The 22053-nt window shown below is 38.3% G+C and overlaps 1 protein-coding gene across 1 annotated transcript in view; it reads left to right on the top strand.

Annotated features, from left to right (window-relative positions):
* The window catches only part of LOC134302822 (ephrin type-B receptor 1-B), a 266238-nt gene that overhangs the window by 67344 nt on the left and 176841 nt on the right, over window positions 1-22053 (top strand). Inside the window, exon 2 of the mRNA XM_062988035.1 lies at window positions 10362-10426. Within this exon, the coding sequence (XP_062844105.1) occupies window positions 10362-10426 (65 nt within the window). The remainder of the gene's footprint in view (window positions 1-10361; window positions 10427-22053) is intronic.

Genomic DNA, 22053 nt, shown 5'->3' with positions numbered 1-22053 from the left:
TTCATACCATACGCGCTAATCTCCTCGTTCCTTCACTCCTGTACAGGCACCTTGGGCTACTAACTAGGGCCCCTACACAGCGTCAATGGCCCATACCTTTTTTTTTTTTTTTTAAGTCCATTCATTTCCCACCCAGCACCCTAGTGGCAAAGTTTTGCCTGCTGCACACACTGCCAGTCATGCCAGCTAGGGGGCGCCCAGCTGACCGGTAGCAGAGCTGAGATACGAACGGAGAGTTTGGAATATCACAGTTTACATGCAGGCTATGAATAATCCAATCCAAAATGCAAAATGACGCCCTTATGTAGAGTACCACTTAGTGTACACGTTGTTATGACAAAAGACACCACGTGAGTACAGTGTATATACAGTATATACGAGGGATGGGAGGAGTAGTAACTGGTCGTGTCTGAGAGACTGAGAGAGAGATTTGAACCGCTCAAAAAAAGCTTTAAGGGGAAGAAGATTTTCATATGATGATGATGTGAAAGCAGTGATGCATTAAAAGCGACACGCTCAACCAAACCAAAAGTTGGTACGACGCTGGGAGTGACTCAATAAGGTCTTGGTAGGTTGTCACAGGTATCTGGAGCCCTGCTGACTACAGTGCAGCCCACAGCTGCTGGGGGGTGCGTGGGGGAGGATTCATAGACCGAACACAACGATCAAGGTGGTGCCACAGATGCTCAGTTGCATTCATGTCTGGGGAATTAGGGGACCAGGGTAATAACTTGGAAGTCTTGGTCATGCTCTTCCAGCATGACACATGTCACATTGTCTTGCTGGAAGGTCCCATCTGCCCTAGGGAAGGCAATCAGCATGTTTCGGTGTACGTACACTCAGAACGGATGCAAATTGTGTTCGGAATGACCTTAATCGGACGTACAGTAAGTCCTCTAGATACGAACCAGTTCCACTTTTCGACAGTGGGTTCCCAGGTCCAACAAAGTTAGCCTAAGCATCCAGCTACTGAGCCTCCAACACCTATCCTGCCTACCATAAGCGAGCTAGCCTACGTATCAAGTCCTACAGCTATTTGTATTGCCAGGTTGTTGATGTTGGGCCCTTGAGCAAGGCTCTTAACCCTCAATTGCTTAGACAATATGCTGTCACAATACTGTCAGTCACTGTGGATAAAAGCGTCTGCTACATGCCAAAAATGTAAATGTTAACTGATTATTATTATTAGGGTGCATATAGAGTAAAGCTGGTTTAATGATATAGTCCTATATGCCTGTGTAAAGAAAATCCTTTGATGTATCCTCATAATATATTCCTATTTTTTTGCCCTGATTACAAAACGTACAAAAATTACTTTAACTTGATTACAGGATCGGATTTAATCATATATTTCATTACATGTAATTGCTGTTCAGCATTAAGCTTAATCCACGCGTAGGCCGCTGATCTACACAGCTCCTTATCCGGGTGTGAATTACGCTGATCTGGCACGTTTTATGAATTTACCTCAGTGTAAACAGCCGTTCAGGCTTTAAAGCGGCGATCGGATTTACGAATGCGCATCGCACCAGACGGCGGTAAAGAATCACACTAGAGTTTATGAGATCCTCGGTTTGTATGCGCAGGGGATGAGTTATGGGTTTAAATGGCGGTTTTTCTTCCGTCATCACGGTTTAATTATACGCCGGGTGCTGCTGGAGACGAATGAAGCCGAGGTCTTGGGAAAAAGTTGTGTTTACGGTATTATTAACGTATTGATATCATTCTGGCAGACTTATTACCCTGGGATTATTATTAGAATGGTAGAAAAAGACAGAATCTACTGAAACGTGCTAATGCTAATGTCTAATGCACAGATTACTATAATTATAGCATGGGTAGAAAATCAGGTGCTCATCATTAGGAGTTACCAATAATCAACACCATATGTAAGGATCACTGACAGCTCGGTCTTACAACACAGATCTCTATCAAGTCCTAATCAAGTGTGTTTTTAGCATAACCAATTAGTCTTCTAATGCTGGGGTCCCCTACCATGCCTTGGGCCAGCTCAAAGTTGTTGCTAGTCTCTCAAAAACTGTAAAATACGTCTCTACTTAGCCGCTCAGGTGGCGTAGCGGTAAAAACACACGCTGGAACCAGAGCTGGGATCTCGAACACATCGTATCGAATCTCACCTCTGCCTGCCGGCTGGGCTGAGCGGCCGCATGAACAACGATTGGCCTGTTGTTCAGATATGGGCGGGATTAAGCCGGATGGGGTCTCTATTTCATGACTGGTGCAATTACGACCTCTGCTGGCTGATTGATGGCGCCTGCACAGAGATGAGAAAAGAGTGCTGTCAGGGTGTGTCTCTCCGTACATAATGCTGAGCTGCACTGCACTTGTCAAAGTGTAGGTGATCAGATGCATACGGCATGCTGCTGTACCTCAGGGCCACCCACATCGTCAGACATGTCCTCGGCTGGTGCCTAACCAGGATGAGTCGAAAGAAGAGACCCCTCTGGTATTACTGTGCCCTCCACAGTTGTGGAACCCACCATAGACTGCTCAGGCAAAATACCAAGACTGCATAAACGCTCAGACACATAGCCCTTGACAGGAACAGATTAAAATGAGAGGCTATCGACAACAACTCATCCTTTTTGCATTTACCCAAGGCTTCATGACTGGGGCATTCCAAGAATGCCTGCACATCAAATGCTGCCATAATACACAATACACATAGGGTTAATATCAGCTACGACTGAACATGATTTTTGAGCAATTGAGAGTTAAAGGCCCTGTCCAGGGGCCCAACAGTGGCAACCTGTTGGTGGTGGGGCCCAAACCAGCAACCAAACACTACTGGCAGTCCACCATAATTACACCAATCACTTAATTACTTAAGCACCAAGGCAATTACTTAATAAAGGATCCTGGACGAACCCCCAATTGTTACGAGTACATAGTTAGCCTTAATGAAAGGGTCCTCGCTGTGCCATCTGGGCGTCCAGGAAAAACATAAGCACTGGTGGGCTGGCATGTCTTACCACTGTGCCACCCAACACCCTGGTCTTGTGAACTTTTAACTGTATAATCATCTCAACGCCCCATTCTGGAAGTTTCATACATTTCGGCAATTTTATTGAATTTTGTCTATTATTACTTCATCTATTGCTAAAAAAAATTACACCAGTCCAAATCCAAAAAGACGACATAATCTAGAGATTTGTAATGATCCGATCTCCCATTTAAATCTCCACTTCAATCCCGGAGGTTCAATTACCCTCCTCAGATGATAAAATTGACAGAACGAATCTCGACACAGAGACGAACACCTTCCTTAAGAATCCCCCTCGCATTACATGCCAGGCTAATCCTCTACACGGCGCCGGGGCCTCGGCTTTAATTGGCCGTTCGCTGAGAAGCGCGCGTGAGGAGATTATAGTATTTCCTCGCCACGTTCTCATTGGTCCGTGTTCGAACGAGAAGGCGCAGGAAATCCCACGATTCATTAGCGGTTCGTCTTATAATGCGGACACGGAGGAACCAATCGGCTCGCGGCTTGTCAACTCAGCGGATGCGTGATTCCCAACGGGAGGCGCTCGCGTTGCCGGTACACGCATATGGTCTTATATAAGAGTGTAGGCTTCCCATTAGAGTTCTACTCATGTGTATACACGTTTTTCTTTGCCCACACACACACACACACACACATAGTACATGCATCCGCTTCGATATAATAGTGTGGGCTTCCTATTAGACCTTCGCCCCTGAGTATTCACATACTTTCACTCACACACACTTGGTCTAAAAATAACTCTTCAAGAGGGGAGTAAGACTGGCCATAGTGTCAGTTTAAAGTGACCGGTCCTTCTTTTGCATGTTTATTAACAGATTAAAGAAAACCTCCCTATGCTTCCTCAATAGTGTGTCTTACAGTCACCCAAAGGTCTCAAACAGTGGGGTAGGTAGTAAACATGCTGCTATAATTGGTGAGCCAATTTTTCTGAGACTTTACAAGAGCTGGGTGTAAAACCGAATACTTAACGTGGCTTAATGTACTAAAACCAGAAGCTATACGTTTCCTACCTAATTATTTTGAAATGTATGGCTCATAACTGCTGTAAAACTGTGGTGCTATGGTACATAAAGCCACATTTAGCAGCCTTCATGCTGGGTTTATGATGAGTAAAAGCTTAGCACAAAACTCTAGTGTTTATATTGAGGTAATTTTTCATTTCATTCATTTTCATGTTTTTACAACCTCTTCATCCTGGGCAGGATCTCAGGTCTGGTTTCCCTGGAATCCCTGGCTGCAATGTGGTAACACACCCTAACAGTATGGCAAGCTATTGCATGGCCTCAGACTCTCCCCTCAGTATACGATATAATATACGATTAGGTGCTAATTGAAACCCTTGAGCTCAGCAGTATTGGGGAAGCACAGTTTGTAGTAGCAGTAGTGGTAGTATAGCAGCAGCAGTTGCAGTAGTAGTGTAGTAGTAGTAGTACAGCAGTAGTATAGTAGTAGTAGCAGCAATAGTAGTAATAGTATTACTATAGTAGTATATTTATAGTAGTATATTAACAGTAGTAGTAGTAGTAGTATAGTAGAAGCAGCAGCAGTAGTGTAGTAGTATAGTAGCAGTACTAGTAGTAGTAGAATAGTAGCGGTAGTTGCAGTATAGTGGTAGTAGTATATTATTAGTAGTATAGTAGCAGTAGTAGTATAGTAGCAGTATTAGTTAAGTAGTAGCAGTACTAGAAGCAGTAGTATAATAGCACTAGCAGTTTAGTAGTATAGTAGTAGTAGTATATTATTTTTAGTATACTAGCAGTAGTAATATATTAGTCACAGTATAGTAGTGGTAGTAGTTGTTGTATAGTAGCAGTATAAGTAGTATAATAGTAGTATATAGTAACAGTATTGGTATTAGTAGTAGTTTAGTAGCAGTAGTAGCATAGTAACAGTATTAGTAGTATAGTAGTATAGAAACAGTATTAGTAGTATAGCAGCAGTAGTAGTAAAGTAACAGTTAGTATTATGATAGTAGCATTAGTAGTATAGTAACAATATTAGTATTTGTAGTAGTATAGTAGCAGTAGCAGTATTAGTAGGAAGTGTATAGTAGCAGTAGTGGTATAGTAGTAGTAGTAGTAGTAGCAGCAGTATTAGCAGTATTAGTAGGAATAGTATAGTAGCAGTAGTGGTATAGTAGTAGTAGTAGTAGCAGCAGTATTAGCAGTATTAGTAGGAATAGTATAGTAGCAGTAGTAGTATAGTAGGAATAGTATAGTAGCAGTAGTAGTATAGGTGTAGTAGTAGTAGCAGCAGTATTAGTAGGAATAGTATAGTAGAATAGTATAGTAGCAGTAGTAGTATAGTAACAGTAATAGTATTATTAGTAGTAGTATAGTAACAATAGTAGTATACTAGCAGTATTAGTATAGTAACCACATTAGTATTATTATTAGTATAGTAGCAATAGTAGTATAGTAACAGAATTAGTATAGTAGCAGTATTAGTAACATTATTAGTATAAGTATTATTTGTGGTAAAGTAGCGGTATTAGTATTATTAGTAGTAGTACAATAGCAGTACTACTATAGTAGCAGTAACATTATTAATAGTATTATCAGTGCTATAGTAGCAGTAAAAGTAGTAGTATAGTAGTAGTGGTATAGTAGTAGTAGTATATTATTATTACTATTAGTAGTATAGTAGCAGTAGCAGTATAGTAACAGCATTAGTATTATTAGTAGTGCTATAGTAGCAGTAGTAGTGGCAGCAGTAGTAGTAATATTAATGTCCTACCAGCCTAAGGTCAGATGTCCACATACTTTTGGCCACGGAGTGTGTACTTGTGTGTGCGTGAGTGTAAGTATGAAGCTGGGGGAAGCGCACGGACGCCTAACAATGCATTAAAGATGACACCAGCGCCTCTAAAGATCACTCTGCACACTAATGCAATGATAATGCATGCAAATCATCTCCCATCATCTCTTAGCAATGACACGCGGAGAGAGGGGGTGTCTCCGGGGAGGCTCTTAGAGGGTACTTTGGCATTCTGCACCTGTTGGGAGGATCTGATTGCGCGTGTTTAAGCTTGTGTACCGCAGCAGCTCATCAACGCTTTGGGTGTTTGAGTGGGTGTTGGACAAGAACAAGATTTCCAAAGTCGCAACACCGATCTGACGGTAACGAGTTTATTTACAAAGAACAAAGCAAGACTGATAACAGAGGCAAATAATTTGCAAATTAAATTTTATAAAATTTTCTTTGAATATTCGGCATTAATTGTAATATATAAATTTACTGTTTATTCCCTTGACTAGTACCCTTACCCTTAAATGCTCTATATCCATCCATCCATCCATCCATCATTTTTCCTTACTTCCTTTTGCTTATCCAACCATGTACCCAACTATCTATCATTCCTTTCTTTCATTTGCCCACCCGTATACCCTTACATCAACTTGTCAATTTGCCGTTCCTTTTATCCATCCATCCATCCATCCTATCTGTCTGCCTGTCCGTCCTTCCATCTATTTTTCTATCTATCCATCCAATTTATTTGTCTGTCTGTCTGTCTGTCTGTCTATTTGTCTATTCACCTTATCTTCCTTTCATCCATCCATCCATCCATCCATCCATCTATCTTTGACTTCCGACTCCGCCATGCAGCCAATGTTGGACCCTTAAGCAAGACCCTTAACCCTCTAGGTACTGTACATGAGTATTTATATATGACAAATAAACGCATTCGATTCCAAGGAGTTGTGGGTTGATGCAACATGATTTATTAAGAAGGAAACTTCTAAAATCAATGATAAGAGTGGAAGTTGAAGGATCAGTAATATCAGACTGACCATTGTTACTAAGGTGCGACTTTTCTCACCATCTGTAAAAACATGGAACATGTGACCCGGGTTGAGTGTGTGGTGTTTCGCAATGGATTATTGCCCAGTTCAAGTGTAGGCCTTTCTTGCACCTGTTGTTCTGGAAGGTGTATCGGTGTAAACATTTACTTAAGATATAAAGACATAACATAATATTATAGTATTTGCTGCTACTACTATATTTGCTCAGGGAACTCTATAATGAAAACCAACGATGCCAGTGAAGAAATCTTGGATTAGGTTGAGAGAGAGAAGAAGAAAACCCATCGTGTTATTTTTAAGGGATTTAATAAAGCAGCCTTGGAAAGCCCGTCACCGAGGACTGCGTGTGTGTGGGTGTGTGAAGTGCACTTTCCCATCAGCGTGTTTGTTAAATTTCGGTCATGAAGTGTCACAGGCGGTATTGGCAGGACGTAGTGGCTTTGTGCTTCGAATTTGTAGTGTGTGTTTGTGCAGACTTGTAATCGCGTGAAGAGCACCGCGGTATCGATCCCGGTCGAGGCCTCGTCAATGTTTAATGGGCTTTTTTTTCAGTACCGAAACGACTAACCATCAAATATTGAACCTTTACGTCCGAGCTTTGCTTTCGCCCCGTTGTAAATAAAAGAAGAGAGAAAGACGGAGAGATTAAGAAGATTAAAGGCTCCTGGGGTCTCTGGTCGCTGGTTGTCTGGTGCGGTTGTACTAGCGGAGACTCAATCTGTGATGTCACAACATCGTTAATCATTGAACCCTGGAAACCGAATGACCTTATTTACGCGAATTTAGTTAATGTATTAATTGTGTGGGTAAAAATAACTCATTTTAATTATATAGGGCAACACTAATAAGGGAGTGGATGAGACAGATGTTCATCCCTGTAAGAAGAAATCTGGAGAAGGCTGAGAAAAACACAAGCTGACATGTGAGAAACTGCACAGCCCTTAACCGACAGTAATTGCAAGCAAAGATTGAATCCAGGTCCCAGGATCCATGTTGTAGCACCCACACTATTGTTAGTAATAATAATAACAATAATAGTTTTCATTTTACTTCCCTGTTTTATTACCGCTTTATCCTGGTCATGGTTGCGCTGGAATCACAAGGCAATGTAGTAACCCCAGACATGATGCCAATCCATTGCAAGGCCTCACACCACAACCATCTCCAGATCCTTGGGATTCTGGAAACTGTTGGGGATTCGAACCTGTGCCTTTGTCAGCTTGTACTTCTCAAGTCATTTCTTATCATAGTGGCACATTGGTGCAGCACAGCAACATGGTCATTACATTTCTGGATTTGGTCGTCATATACTAGAGCGCTATGCAGTATTCAATGGAGCAGTATGTAGTATACACTGGAGCAGTATTCAGTATATACTGAAACAGTATGCAGTATATATACTGGAGTAGTATGCAGTATAGCAGTGTGTAGTATATTCTGGTGCTGTATTAAGTATATACTGGAGCAGTATGCAGTATATACTGGAGCAGTATTAAGTATATACTGGAGCAGTATGCAGTATATACTGTAGCAGTATGCAGAATAGCAGTGTGCAGTATATATTGAAACAGTATGCAGTATATACTGGAGCAGTATGCAGTTTATACTGAATAAGTATTCAGTATATACTGAAACAGTATGTATTTTAGCAGTGTGTAATATATACTGGAGCAGTATGCAGTATATACTGGAGCAGTATGCAGTATAGCAGTATGCAGTATATACTGGAGCAGTTTGCAGTATAGCAGTATGTACTGGAGCAGTATGCAGTATATACTGGAACACTATGCAGTATAGCAGTGTGTAGTATATATTGGAGCTGTATTAAGTATATACTAGAGCAGTACTAAGTAGTATATACTACAGCAGTTTTAAGTTTATACCAAAGCAATATAGTAGTGTGTAGTATACACTGGAGCAGTGTTAAGTATATGCAGAAGCAGTATGCAGTATATACTAGAGCAGTGTGCAGTATATACTAAAGCAGTATGCATATGTACTGGCAGCGTGCATTATAACAGTATGTACTGGAACAGTATGCAGTATTGCAGTATTGCAGTATAGCAGTATGTACTGGAACAGTATGCAGTATATACTGGAGCAGTATGCAGTGGAGCACTATGCAGTATAGCAGTATGCAGTATATACTAGAGCAGTATAGCAGTATGCAGTATATACTAGAGCAGTATGCAGTATATACTGGAGCAGTATAGCAGTGTGCAGTATATACTAGAGCAGTATGCAGTATATACTGGAGCAGTATAGCAGTGTGCAGTATATACTGGAGCAGTATGTACTGGATCAGTATGCAGTATAGCAGTGTGAAGTATATACTGGAGCAGTATGCAGTATAGCAGTGTGCAGTATATACTGGAGCAGTATGCAGTATAGCAGTGTGCAGTATATACTGGAGCAGTATGCAGTATAGCAGTGTGCAGTATATACTGGAGCAGTATGCAGTATAGCAGTGTGCAGTATATACTGGAGCAGTATGCAGTATAGCAGTGTGCAGTATATACTGGAGCAGTATGCAGTATAGCAGTGTGCAGTATATACTGGAGCAGTATGCAGTATAGCAGTGTGCAGTATATACTGGAGCAGTATGCAGTATAGCAGTGTGCAGTATATACTGGAGCAGTATGCAGTATAGCAGTGTGAAGTATATACTGGAGCAGTATGCAGTATAGCAGTGTGCAGTATATACTGGAGCAGTATGCAGTATAGCAGTGTGCAGTATATACTGGAGCAGTATGCAGTATAGCAGTGTGCAGTATATACTGGAGCAGTATGCAGTATAGCAGTGTGCAGTATATACTGGAGCAGTATGCAGTATAGCAGTGTGAAGTATATACTGGAGCAGTATGCAGTATAGCAGTGTGCAGTATATACTGGAGCAGTATGCAGTATAGCAGTGTGCAGTATATACTGGAGCAGTATGCAGTATAGCAGTGTGCAGTATATACTGGAGCAGTATAGCAGTATATACTAGAGCACTATGCAGTATAGCCGTGTGCAGTATATACTGGAGCAGTTTGCAGTATAGCAACGTAGTTAAGATGATATAGCATGTCCTATACTATAACGGTCTAAAACTCCTCCTATTATCAGAGCTTAAGAAGGTTCTTTATTTGACATCCTAAACGCAGTATGTGTTTGTTTACTAGGACTTGTAGAACCTTCACCATGGCCTTCCCCGCTCTGTAAACAGTCTTATCGGTATGAGGTGTGTGTTATCTGTGGATAGTTTACTATCCTCCACCGACAGATCTCTCAATCAGTAATCCCTAAGAGTAGCGCCTCACTTACAGACAGTCCACTTCATTTAAGATCAGACAAACAGGTCTGCCCAGACTCTCTCTCTCTCTCTGACAGGTGGTTGCCATGTGTGGGAACAAAAGATAGTAATAATAAATACATTTGACTTTCTCGGCAGGATAAATCACGGCAGAATAAAGAAGTGTCTTTATCATTCGCCATTATCATATTGCATTTTGAATTCTAATGTCTTTGCTTTTTTTCGTCCTTCTTTTTAGAAACGATTCTGGATACCCGGACTGCCACGGCTGAGCTGGGTTGGACAGCGTACCCTGCAGTAGGGGTGAGTGATTCTGTAGAGTTGTTGAAGTTTCTCAAAAAGAAAGTTTTGTGGTCTTTAGAATTCCAAACCAGCAGGTGGATTTTGTCATGCTGCTTTCTTTAGATAAGTGTAGCTGTTACTTTGTGATATAATAAAATTCAAATCACTGTCATTGTGTCTCAAATTGGGATGTGGCTATGACTGCAGCTGACCAGAATTTTCAATGTGTAAAGGGATTTAACCACATAAACAAGGATTTCTGTTCTAAAATATATTTATCATGTATTACATTTGCTTATTGTTTTTGTATTATTATTTGTATTTATTTATTTTATTTTTGCGGCAACTGTTGCAGCAATTGATAATTAATTTATACATTTTCACTAACGACTAACAACTATTCAGTCATGATTCTGGTATTCTGGTATACTGCATTGATTAATAATAATAAAAACAAGTAAACAATAATAATAAAATAATAATAATTTATAATAACAATATTAATAAAATAATAAATATTTATAATAATAAAATAATAATAATAATAATTTAAAACGATAATAATAATAATAAATTAGAATTAAAATAAAAACAATAACAACAATAATAATATTGTATAATAATATTAATAGTAATAATAATAACAATAAATTAGAATTAAAATAATAACAATAACAAAAATAATGTATAATAATAATAATAAATTAGAAGTAAAATAATAACAATAATAACAGCAGTAATAATAATAATAATAATAAATTAGAATTAAAATAATAATAATAATGTATTATAATATTAATAATAAGAAATAAGAAATTAGAAGTGAAATTAGAAGTAAAATAATAACAATAATAACAGCAATAATAATAATAATAATAGTAGTAGTAGTAATAATAAATTAGAATTAAAATAACAAAAAAAACAACAATAATAATTATTCTTAGGGGCATTGTAGCCTAGTGTTTAAAGTACTGGACTAGTAATTAGAAGGTTGCTGGTTCAAGCCCCACCACTACCAGGTTGCTGCTGTTGGGCCCTTGAGCAAGGCCCTTAACCCTCAATTGCTTATACAATACTGCCACAGTACTGTAATCGCTTTGGATAAGCAATAATAATAATAATAATAATAATGTATAATAATAATAATAATAATAATAATGTATAATAATAATAATAATAATAATAATAATAATAATAATAATAATAATAATCATAATCATAATAATAATAATAATAATAATAATAATAATAATCAATGTAAATTACTGTCTGAACACTGTTTAGGCCAAGTGTGAAAATTACCTTTGAACATCCATTCTACCACCTACCATGTTATTGCCGGTAAGTGGAATACATGAAGCTCCACACTGATTGAGACTAGAAGCAAATATGGAATCTAGGTCTCAAGAATCGTTGTCACCCGTGTTTCACTTACTTTACCAGCTACGTTACCAGCTTAACTGCCCAGTTTGTAAGCTAAACACATTAGCGCTGATTTAGCCAAATGCTAAAATTGCATTTCTCATTAATAGCACTTTTATTAGTTTCATTTTCTGAACTCGTAGCTTTTTATCTATTTACAACAGTTTTCCTAAACCGAGTTCTGCTCTGTTACCTCACAACAATAACCTGTGAGGAAAAATTAAGAGAACGAGACTCAGTAAATCATTACACATTACCTTAAAAAAACAGAGTAAAGTGATTACACTCTTCAGGTGTTGTTAGCGCTGAAATTTAAATGAAGTAATATTTGAGTGGGTGGAAATGTGTCTGCGTCTCTCTGCTCGGTCGGCTTTTTCTGCCTCATCAGAGTGGCGTGGCGTGAAGCTCCCCATGCTATTTCATCAGTGCTGCTATTATTCTCCATCCAGCCCTATTCACAGTTACTTAATGACATAATGACGCCACTTAGGCTCGGCAGAGTTAAACTCAGCTAAAGGCACAGAATCAGAGCCGGAGTGCAGATTTTGAGAAATCAGGATGTAGGGATACAGACTGATTAGCATTTAGATCCAGTGTGAGCGTGATGGGACACAGGGTCCTAATCATTTCAATTTCTCTTACTGGGGAGGGAAAACAAACAAACATTCACAGTCCCTCTGGTTGGGGCTCCTTGTAGTATTGTAAGATGAGGTTGCTGCCAGATGGGGTTGAGGGATACCTATTGTTTTCTCCCAATCAGTTAAGGCAAGCCGTAGCCTAGTGGTTAAGGTACTGGACTAGTCATAAGAAGGTCACTGGTTCAAGCTCCGCCACTGCCAAGTTGCTGCTGTTGGGCTCTTGAGCAAGGCTCTTAACCCTCAACTGCTCAGACTGTATACTATAACTGTAATGTAAGTTGCTTTGGATAAAAGTGTCTGCTAAGTTTTTAGCGTACCATAGTTTTATTTATTTATTATTATTATTATTATTATTATTATTATTATTATTATTATTACTATTACTATTATTACTACTATTATTATTACTATTATTATTATTATTATTAAATATAATAACAATAACAATAATAATAATAATAATAATTATTATTATTATTATTATTTAATTATTATTATTCTTTTTATTATCATTATTATCATTATCATTATTGTTATTAATATTATTATCATTATTATCATTATTATTGTTATTATTATTATTATTATTATTGTTGTTATTATTATTATTATTATTATTATTACTATTAATAGTATTATTTTTTGTATCATTATTATCATTATTATCATTATTATCATTATTATATAAAGGGCGACATGGTGGCTCAATGGGTAGCGATTCCCTGTGGGTCTTTTCTGTGTGGAGTTTGCATACTCTTCCAATGCATGCGTGGGTTTCCTTCAGGTGCTCTGGTTTCCTCCCACAGTAGAAGATAGGTCAGTCAACGCAACGTTATTGGAGATACTAAAGTCCCCTAGGTATGAGTCTGTCTGTCTGTGTGTGTGTGTGTGTGTGTGTGTGTGTGTGTATGTGTGTGTGTGTGCCCTGTGATGGACTGGGGACCTGTCTGGGGTGTTTCCTGCCTTTCGCCCAGTGAGTCTGACCCACCCTAACCTTGAATATGATAAAGCAGTGGTAATTATTATTATTATTATTATTAATAAATATTATTATTATTATTATTATTATTAATAATAACTATTATTATTATTATTATTATTATTCATAATAATTATTATTATTATCAAAAAATTTTATCATTATTATTATTATTAAATATGATTGTTATTATTATTATTTGGAGCTCCTCTTGTGCCAATGACCATCAGAAAAAAAATTGTAAAGTAAATAATAAGAAAGTAAGAAATTTACTCATGAAATACACTGACGAACCAAAACATTAACCAATCCTACGAAAATAACTGGCAGTCCACTTCTTGAGTAGTAAGACCTGAGTAACTTTAAGAACCAGATCTTTATGACCAGCCCACTTGGTTGAAGAATCTTTGAAATCTCAAGGGGTGCATACAGGCAGCTGTGGTGAGTACCCACCAACAGCGGTCCCAGGAGGGACAAGCCACAAAGCCAAGACTCATTGATGCCAGAAGACGTAAAGGCAGCTACGATCATTTGAATACATGAATAGTGTGAATGTGTCAGCACAGAACCAATCAAAGCCTTCTGTGTATGATGCTGTGAAGCACCAATAACAGGCACTCAAGCATGAGAGCTGAACATCAAAGCGAAGGAAGGAGGTCGACTGGTCCAAGAAATCATGTTTTCTTCCAGATCATGTGGATAGCTGTGTACCAGGATGGCACCAGGATGCACTGTAGAACGACTGACCTGAAGAACCTGCTAGTAATGTCTTGGTACCAAATACCACATGACTTGTGGGATCAGAGCTGTTTTTTACAGCATGTTAGGTCACATGTTTAATGTCTTGGCTTATTTTATATAAGATCTTGGCGCCTTTAGGTTTAATATATTGTTGGGTCATTAAGAACATTTGTGCCAATCTAAAAGCCAAAGCAAAGCTGCTAAAATCAGTCATATTAGTTTAGATTGCAGATTTTATTGATGATAATGGCATCAAAGTCTTACAAAATAGAACCAAATGACTTAAACATTGATTTTTTATTCCTTTAATGCATTGGGTTTGGCCTGAGGTTGGTGTAGAACTCCCAAAAGTGAATCTCGGTGAATGCATTAGCTGGCAAATTAGCAACTTGCTCCGAAACAACCCACCCCGCAGATCATTTAGCAGCCAGCATTTGTAAAAGCTACACATTTTAACATGTTGGGTGTTTTTAAATCCCTGTATAGTTCATAAACCAGCTCATAATGAGAATCCTGGTCATTCGTCGAGGAGATGAATCAGATTCGGAGCTCAAAAACGACCCGAATGTACGGCGGACATTATAAAGGTGGTGCTAATGTGTTTGGAATGATGTTAGCTTTCTGAAATGTGTCTTGGTGGAGGGTTTTAATGATGGAACAACCTTCTCAAAGCTCATACGAAAACATTAAACAGAGCAGAGTAATTAGTCGATATTGCCGGTTTGGGTTTTTCTTCTCGTTCTCGTCGGTTTAAAATGCGTGTGGGTTGTACTCGGGGCAAATAAATGAATAAATAGAGGGAGATGTCGAGAATGAGAAATGAGGGTATGAGAAATTTTGAAATGATGTTGAGTCAGACCAGGGGTCAAGAGTGGGCATGAATGAGCAATACTACCATGCGTAATGCTAGATCTGCTACAGAAACTGAAAGGAGGAGAAGGATTTGAATATGTTTTATATAACTCTACTGGCGGCCCGTCCCGGTTGTTTCCCCCCTTTTTGCTCGGTCGCGACCCTAAATAGGATAAAGTGGCGGTGATACAGACAGTGAATGAATGAATGAGTACATCTACTGTGTAAAAGTAGCATAGAGATGCATAGAGCACATCTTATGCCTGCTAGTGCAGTCACATGACGCTTGGGAGCTTCCTATGGTACGGACGCTCATCTTAATTAAGGTTAAGATGGTTAGATTGGGGCGGCACGGTGGCTCGGTGGGTAGCACTGTCGCCTCACAGCATGAAGGTCCTGGTTTTGTTTCCCTGGTGGAACGATCCTGGATACTATATTCCGCCTAGGTATGAGTTTGCCCTGGAATTAAGTGTATGGGGTTGTTCCTGCCTTTCACCAAGTGAATCGGACCCAACACCGACCCTAAATAGGATAAAGCAGCAGTAATACAGACAATGAATGAATAGTTAGATTAGGGTGGCACAGTGGCTTGGTGGGTAGCACTGTTGCCCCACAGTTTCCTTGGTGGAACGGTCCTGGATACTATAGTCCCCCTAGGTATGATTTCGCCCTGGATTGAAGTGTACGAGTGTTTCCTGCCTTTACCAAGTGAATCGGACCCAACACCAACCCTGAATAGGATAAAGCGACAGTAATACAGACAATGAATGAACGAATACATGTACTATGTAGACGATGCATAGAAATGCATAGAGCACATCTTGTCCCAACTAGTCCAGTCACATGACTTTTGGCAGCTTCCTATGGTACGGACGTACAGTTAATTACAGTCTAAATTAAGGTTAAGATGGTTAGATAAGGGTAAGCAAGAAGATCCTGGTTTTGTTTCCCTGGTGGAACGACCCTTGATACTATAGTCCGCCTAGGTAGGAGTTTGCCCTGGAATGGAGTGTATGGGGTTGTTCCTGCCTTTCTCAAGTGAATCGGACCCAACACCGACCCTGAATAGGATAAAGCGGCTGTAATACAGAAATGGAATGTACAAATTAATGGTAAGATATTCTAGCTAATAGAATGCATAGCAGTGAATGCCTGTATCTGTATCTACTACTAATGTGGACATGATGGGAAGGTCATGTGACCACACCAGCTGATTGCTGGTTCAAGACGCCCGTGCTTAAGTGGATTCGCACTTGAGGCTCATCTACTTTCAGCATCTACTGTCAGTCTGCTAACCAGGGTCCCCCACCCACTTAATCCGGTCATTTTCCCACACAGCAGACACGGTGGCACTTCCAAATGTGGTGCCCATGGTGCCCAGCCGACCGGTAGCAGTGCCGAGATTCGAATCTGGTTGTTCAGAATCTCGGCGCTGGTGTGCTAGAGGAATATCCTGCTGTGCCACCTGGGCGCCAGTGTTTAGGACATTTCTGTAGGGGGTAAATCGTCCCCAAAGCCCCTTGGCAGTGGATGATATGAATACTGTAAGATGTTTAGTATCCCCAGTTAACCTGACTGGACTGTGGGAGGTAACCGGAGCACCCGGACAAAACCCACGCAGACACGGGGAGAGCATCCAAACTCCACACAGAAAGGACCCTGACTGCTCCACCTGGGAATCGAACCCAGGACCTTCTTTAGAGAAGTTGTTTGGGTGGGTGTCCTGATATGGACAGGTCACTGTCACTGTCCTGCTTTAAGTCCCACCTTGTGTCCAGTGTTTCTGGAATAAGCTCCTAGGTTTGTGTCTTAGCGGTTCCTCTGTTCTGGCTTGGCACTCTATGAAAACAATTGATGGCGGGAAGGCCGGATACGTGATTGCTGATTGGCTCCTTGCTGTCTGCTGTGGATAAAATTTTAATACGTTCATGCTTATATGCCATGATTCATTTATATTCTCTATATAGTATAGTAATTTGTGGTGATTCGTTCTCATATTATTACAGATGAAATGTTTAAGCTTGTACTGATAACTTGGATACAACTGCTGACATGTTTAATGTGAGAGTATTCAGTTTCTGTGCTTCTCAGAGGAAGTACTATGTATGTGCATTGAAGTGAGGATTCTGACTCGAGATCTCTCAAAATAAGTGCAGAAAGCAGACTTTGTGATGAAGTTCCCTAAAAGTAGAACATCGAACGTCTAGCTCATGTGAAACTTCCCTAAAACCTAGTAGCTGACCTCGTAAGGGGAAGAATCATAAAACTTAAAGATGTGCAAGAGAATAGCCAAATAAGGGAATTCATTGGTGTTCGACTAACGCCCAAAACATCGGTATAAATGTATGAGCGCTCTCCTGAACTCGCAGATAATTTCGGACCGATCGAACTTATTCTGTAAGTAAAGGGGGACCCTGTTGCAACAGCTTATATTCTCTGTTTAAATAAAAGTGTTGTTCTTCGCATTATACCATTGTGTAGTCTGACTTTATTTTTAAGTGTTTGTGTCTAGGCTCTGAGTATTTTTCCACCACTTCTCAAGGAAATGACCTTCCCATCATGCCCACATTAGTACAGTAGTAGATACAGGCATTCGCTGCTATGCATTTTAATATCTACGTATTAATCTAACCATTCATTTATACGTTCATTGTTTGTTTTACTGCCGCTGTATCCTATTCAGGGTCGGTGTTGGGTCCGATTCACTTGTTGAAAGGCAGGAACAACCCCATACACTCCATTCCAGGGCAAACTCATACCTAGACGGACTACAGTATCCAGGACCGTTCCACCAGGGAATCAAACCCAGGATTTTTGCTGTGAGGCGACAGTGCTACCCACCCGTGCCACCCTTATCTAACCATCTTAACCTTAATTTAGACTGTAATTAGCTGTATGTCCGTACCATAGGAAGCTGCCAAAAGTCATGTGACTGGACTAGCTGGGACAAGATGTGCTCAATGCAATCCTATGTAGCTTCTACACAATACATGTATTCATTCATTCATTGTCTGTATTACTGCCGCTTTATCCTGTTTAGGGTCAGTGTTGGGTCCGATTCACTTGTTAAAAGGTCTAAAAAGTCTAGTACCTTAACCACTAGGCTACAACGTCCCTAATGACTGGTGATGAGAAGAAGAGCCTAGGTGGTTTGCTGGTCCGCCGTTCTCATTGACCGTCGTGGAAGTGACGGTGAGGATGGGATTAGACATGTCTAAATGATATCTACAGACATTTTGTTGCTAACGTTGTCGGCATTCCTCACTTGCTCATCACGGATGTCAAAAACAAGAGAAAATCCACCAATTTCACGGCAGTTTGCACAGTATGACGAGCAGTAACACAGTTCCATGCACCAGCCTACTCACACACTGCTGTCATAGCAGCTTATTCAAAAATAAACACAGAAGACGAAGCTGTACCACATTCAGCCTGTGTAAAGGATGCAACGTAGCTCAGATAGCTCTAAGCACTCTTGGATCTGTAGGTTTTTTTTTTGTTTGTTTTTTTTAGGTTATGAGAGCACACCTACGCTTGAACATGCTCTCTGGGAGAATTCATTTTACAGCTTTTGCCAGTCATTACAATAGAAACGCATGCCCCGTTGCATCAGGGCAAGTGGAAGTAGCTGAAATCGGAAGCGACAGGCCGAGAGAGTCTAAGCGACACAGAGTGAGAGGGTTCTTTTGCTGCTGTGGATGCTAATGGTGCTACAGAAACAAAAGCCAGGTGGAGAACTGGGATTGAGAAGCCATGTATCTATCAGACATGTTGAACCAACGTCACATATAGGGCTCATCCGATTACCGCTGACTACAGTAATTTATAATTCAATTGAGCCCTTTACCCTCAGTTGCTTGTACAGTGGTACCTCAAAAGTCAACGTCACTTGGTTCTGGGAGTGGCGTTGAGTTTAAAAGATGTTGAGTTTCAAGGTATTTTTCCATAAGGATGTGTGCGTACACTATATACACTATGGCCAAAAGTATGTGGACACAAACATAAGCTGGGGTGTATGCAGGAATGTGTGCAAAAATATTTAAAATATTTATCTATTTAATTTATTTACTTAAATTATTTTGACATATTTACTTATTTGTTGCATATTTGCATATTTGTATTATTTATTTATGTATTTATTGGTTTACATTTGTATTTATTTTAACTGTTTATTTATTTAAATTATTTATTTATTTTGTATTTTTTACTTGTTTTACATTTTCATTTATTATTATTATTATCATTATATTGTTATTATTATTATTATTATTATTATTATTATTATTAGTAGTAGTAGTAGTATTGTTATTATTACTATTATATTATTATTATTACTATTATATTATTATTATTACTATTATTATTATTACTATTATTATTATTATTATCATCATCATCAATCATCCTTTTATTTTATTGTTTTTCATACGAAAGTATATCCGAAGGACTATAAATCACATGTAACATTATTATTATAAAAAAATAAAAAAATAAATAAATAAGCAGGCACAGGCACCTTCATTGTTTAAAAAAACATAAACAAACATTATTTAAATTTTTTCATAATTTTTTTTTTTTTTACACATTAACAATTTTTTATTTATGCATTTATTAATTTACATATTAATTTATTTCATGATAAATTCAATTTTCAAAATAATTTATTTTTATTGTAAATTGTTAATTAATTTAAATAAATTTTACATTTTTATTTATTTTTACATAGGTATTTATTTATTTACATCTTTTATTTTTTATTTATTTTTTACATTTTTATTTATTTTAAAATATTTATTTATTTTTATAATTATTATAATTATTTTTATTTTTTTGATACATGATATCCAAAGAACTATAGATCACATGTAGCTTTATTGTATTAACCTTACAAACACTGCAGCATTAGAAAAGCATATTCTGAATTATCCTGGCCAGGGTCACAGTAAGTCCAGCTCCATCCAGAATCTGTGGACTTTTTCAAATATCAGTAACATGTCCAGGCATGTTGAGTTCAGGTCAGGGCAACACACCCAAAGGACAGTCACTTAGACACTGAGATGTCACAGCTTATTCTGTTCTGGAAAAGCTTTCCATGACATTCAGAAGTGTGTCTGCAGGAATTTGTGTCCTTGAGATAAGAGGATCCTGGCCTGCAATTGATGTTCTGATTTCTTCCCATGGTTTTCAGTAGTGTTGAGGCCAGGACTGCATGCAAGGTACCAACTTTGCCTTGTATATAGGAGTACAGTCAAACTGGAGCAGAAAAGGACCTTCCTGAAACTGTTGCCACAGAGTTGAATAAATAAAATACATCTGTCAATCATCTCTATGCTTCTATTGGCAAGGTGTGTGGCTGAAAGACCTGAACTCATTAGTAACTCCAATAGGAGGGGTGTCCTCATACTTCTGGCCGAATAATGTTTAGACATAGTTCCATATGAGGTCGAAAGTGCTCCCATAATCCTCTTCTCTCTCCCTCACACATACACACATACTTGTTTCCTCATCAGTCCATCTCAGACCCTATTGCTTTACTGAACACGTCCACGCTCATTAAATCCTCCTCGCAAATCCCTTCCATCCCTCACGTACGGATACACGCGCACACGCGCTCGCCGCGGCCGGCCGGGCTGATGAATTAAATATGGGCTGCTGGAGAGGCGACTGACCTTTGACCCGTGGTTGAGGGGCAAGCTAAGCAGGCGTGAAAGAGAATTACAGACACAGAGGAGGCTGTGTTCTGGCAGCGGCCAATCAGATGCAGGCGTGTGCGCATCTCTTAGGTCCAAGTAAATGTCAGCGGAGAAGAACAAGAATGCGATATGAGGACTTTAGAAAATGAAAGAAAGAAAGAGAGAGAGAGAGAGAGAGAGAGAGAGAGAGAGAGAGAGAGAGAGAGAGCACGAGTTTAAATATTTTTAACCTCTGTCACTTGGCAGGTTCAAAAACATTCTTATTTATTTATTTATATATTAATTGTTATTTAAATTAGTTATTTATTTTTACTAATTAATTTTTTTGCATTTATTTGTGTAGATGATTTATTTTGTTACATTTTATTAATTTTACATATTCATTTATTTACATTTTATTTTTGTTAATTTCTCAATTTACATTTTTATTTATTTTATATTTTTATTTTTTATTTTTTTTAATTATTTTTTATTTTGTATTTATTTATTTTGATTACTTATTTATTTTTTACATTTGTATTTATTTTTACATATTTATTATTATTTTATTTATTATTATAATTTATTATTATTATTATTATTATTATTAATATTATTATTATTATTAAAGGAAGTAAGGAAGGAAGGGAAAACAACAAGAAATAAATGAATTTTTTTTTTCAATTATTTATTTATTGTAATAATTTATGTTTTCTATGTTTTTGTGTAGATGATTTATTTTGTTTCATTACTTATTTATTAACATTTTTATTTTGTTAATTTTTTTTATTTAAAAGATTTATTTTGTATTTATTAATTTATTTAGATTATTTATTTATTTTGATTATTTATTTATTTTTTACATTGTATTTATTTTTTATATATTTATATACTTAAAAATTACAGTAGCCAATGCACCAACAGACATGTGTTTGAAGGAAACTGGAGTGTACAGTTCTGGCCTTCACAACATTTTATTTTTCTTTTGTTTGTTTTTTCTTGGTCAATGTCATCCTTGAGTGTGTGAGTGTGTACATGTGTGTGAGAGAGAGTAATGTGGTGGGCAGGTGTTTTGGACAAAGAAATTCTGAGCTAATGGACATCTCTACATTAATAAGGGTCTCTGGCGTCCCCTGTCCATCAGAGTCAGGTGTGTGTGCGTCCGTCCATCTGTGAAACTATTCATTATTAATGTTAAACCACAGCTGGGTAAACGGAGAGAGAGAGAGAGAGAGAGAGAGAGAGAGAGAGAGAGAGAGAGAGAGAGAGAGAGAGAGAGAGAGAGAAGATGCACCGTCAATCCGTCACGGCAATATGGACACATATAGCAGACATGGAAAACAG

Source organism: Trichomycterus rosablanca, chromosome 25 (genome assembly GCF_030014385.1).
Source record: "Trichomycterus rosablanca isolate fTriRos1 chromosome 25, fTriRos1.hap1, whole genome shotgun sequence".
NCBI classification, from domain to species: Eukaryota; Metazoa; Chordata; class Actinopteri; order Siluriformes; family Trichomycteridae; genus Trichomycterus; species Trichomycterus rosablanca.
This window is presented reverse-complemented; position numbering and strand designations above follow the sequence as displayed.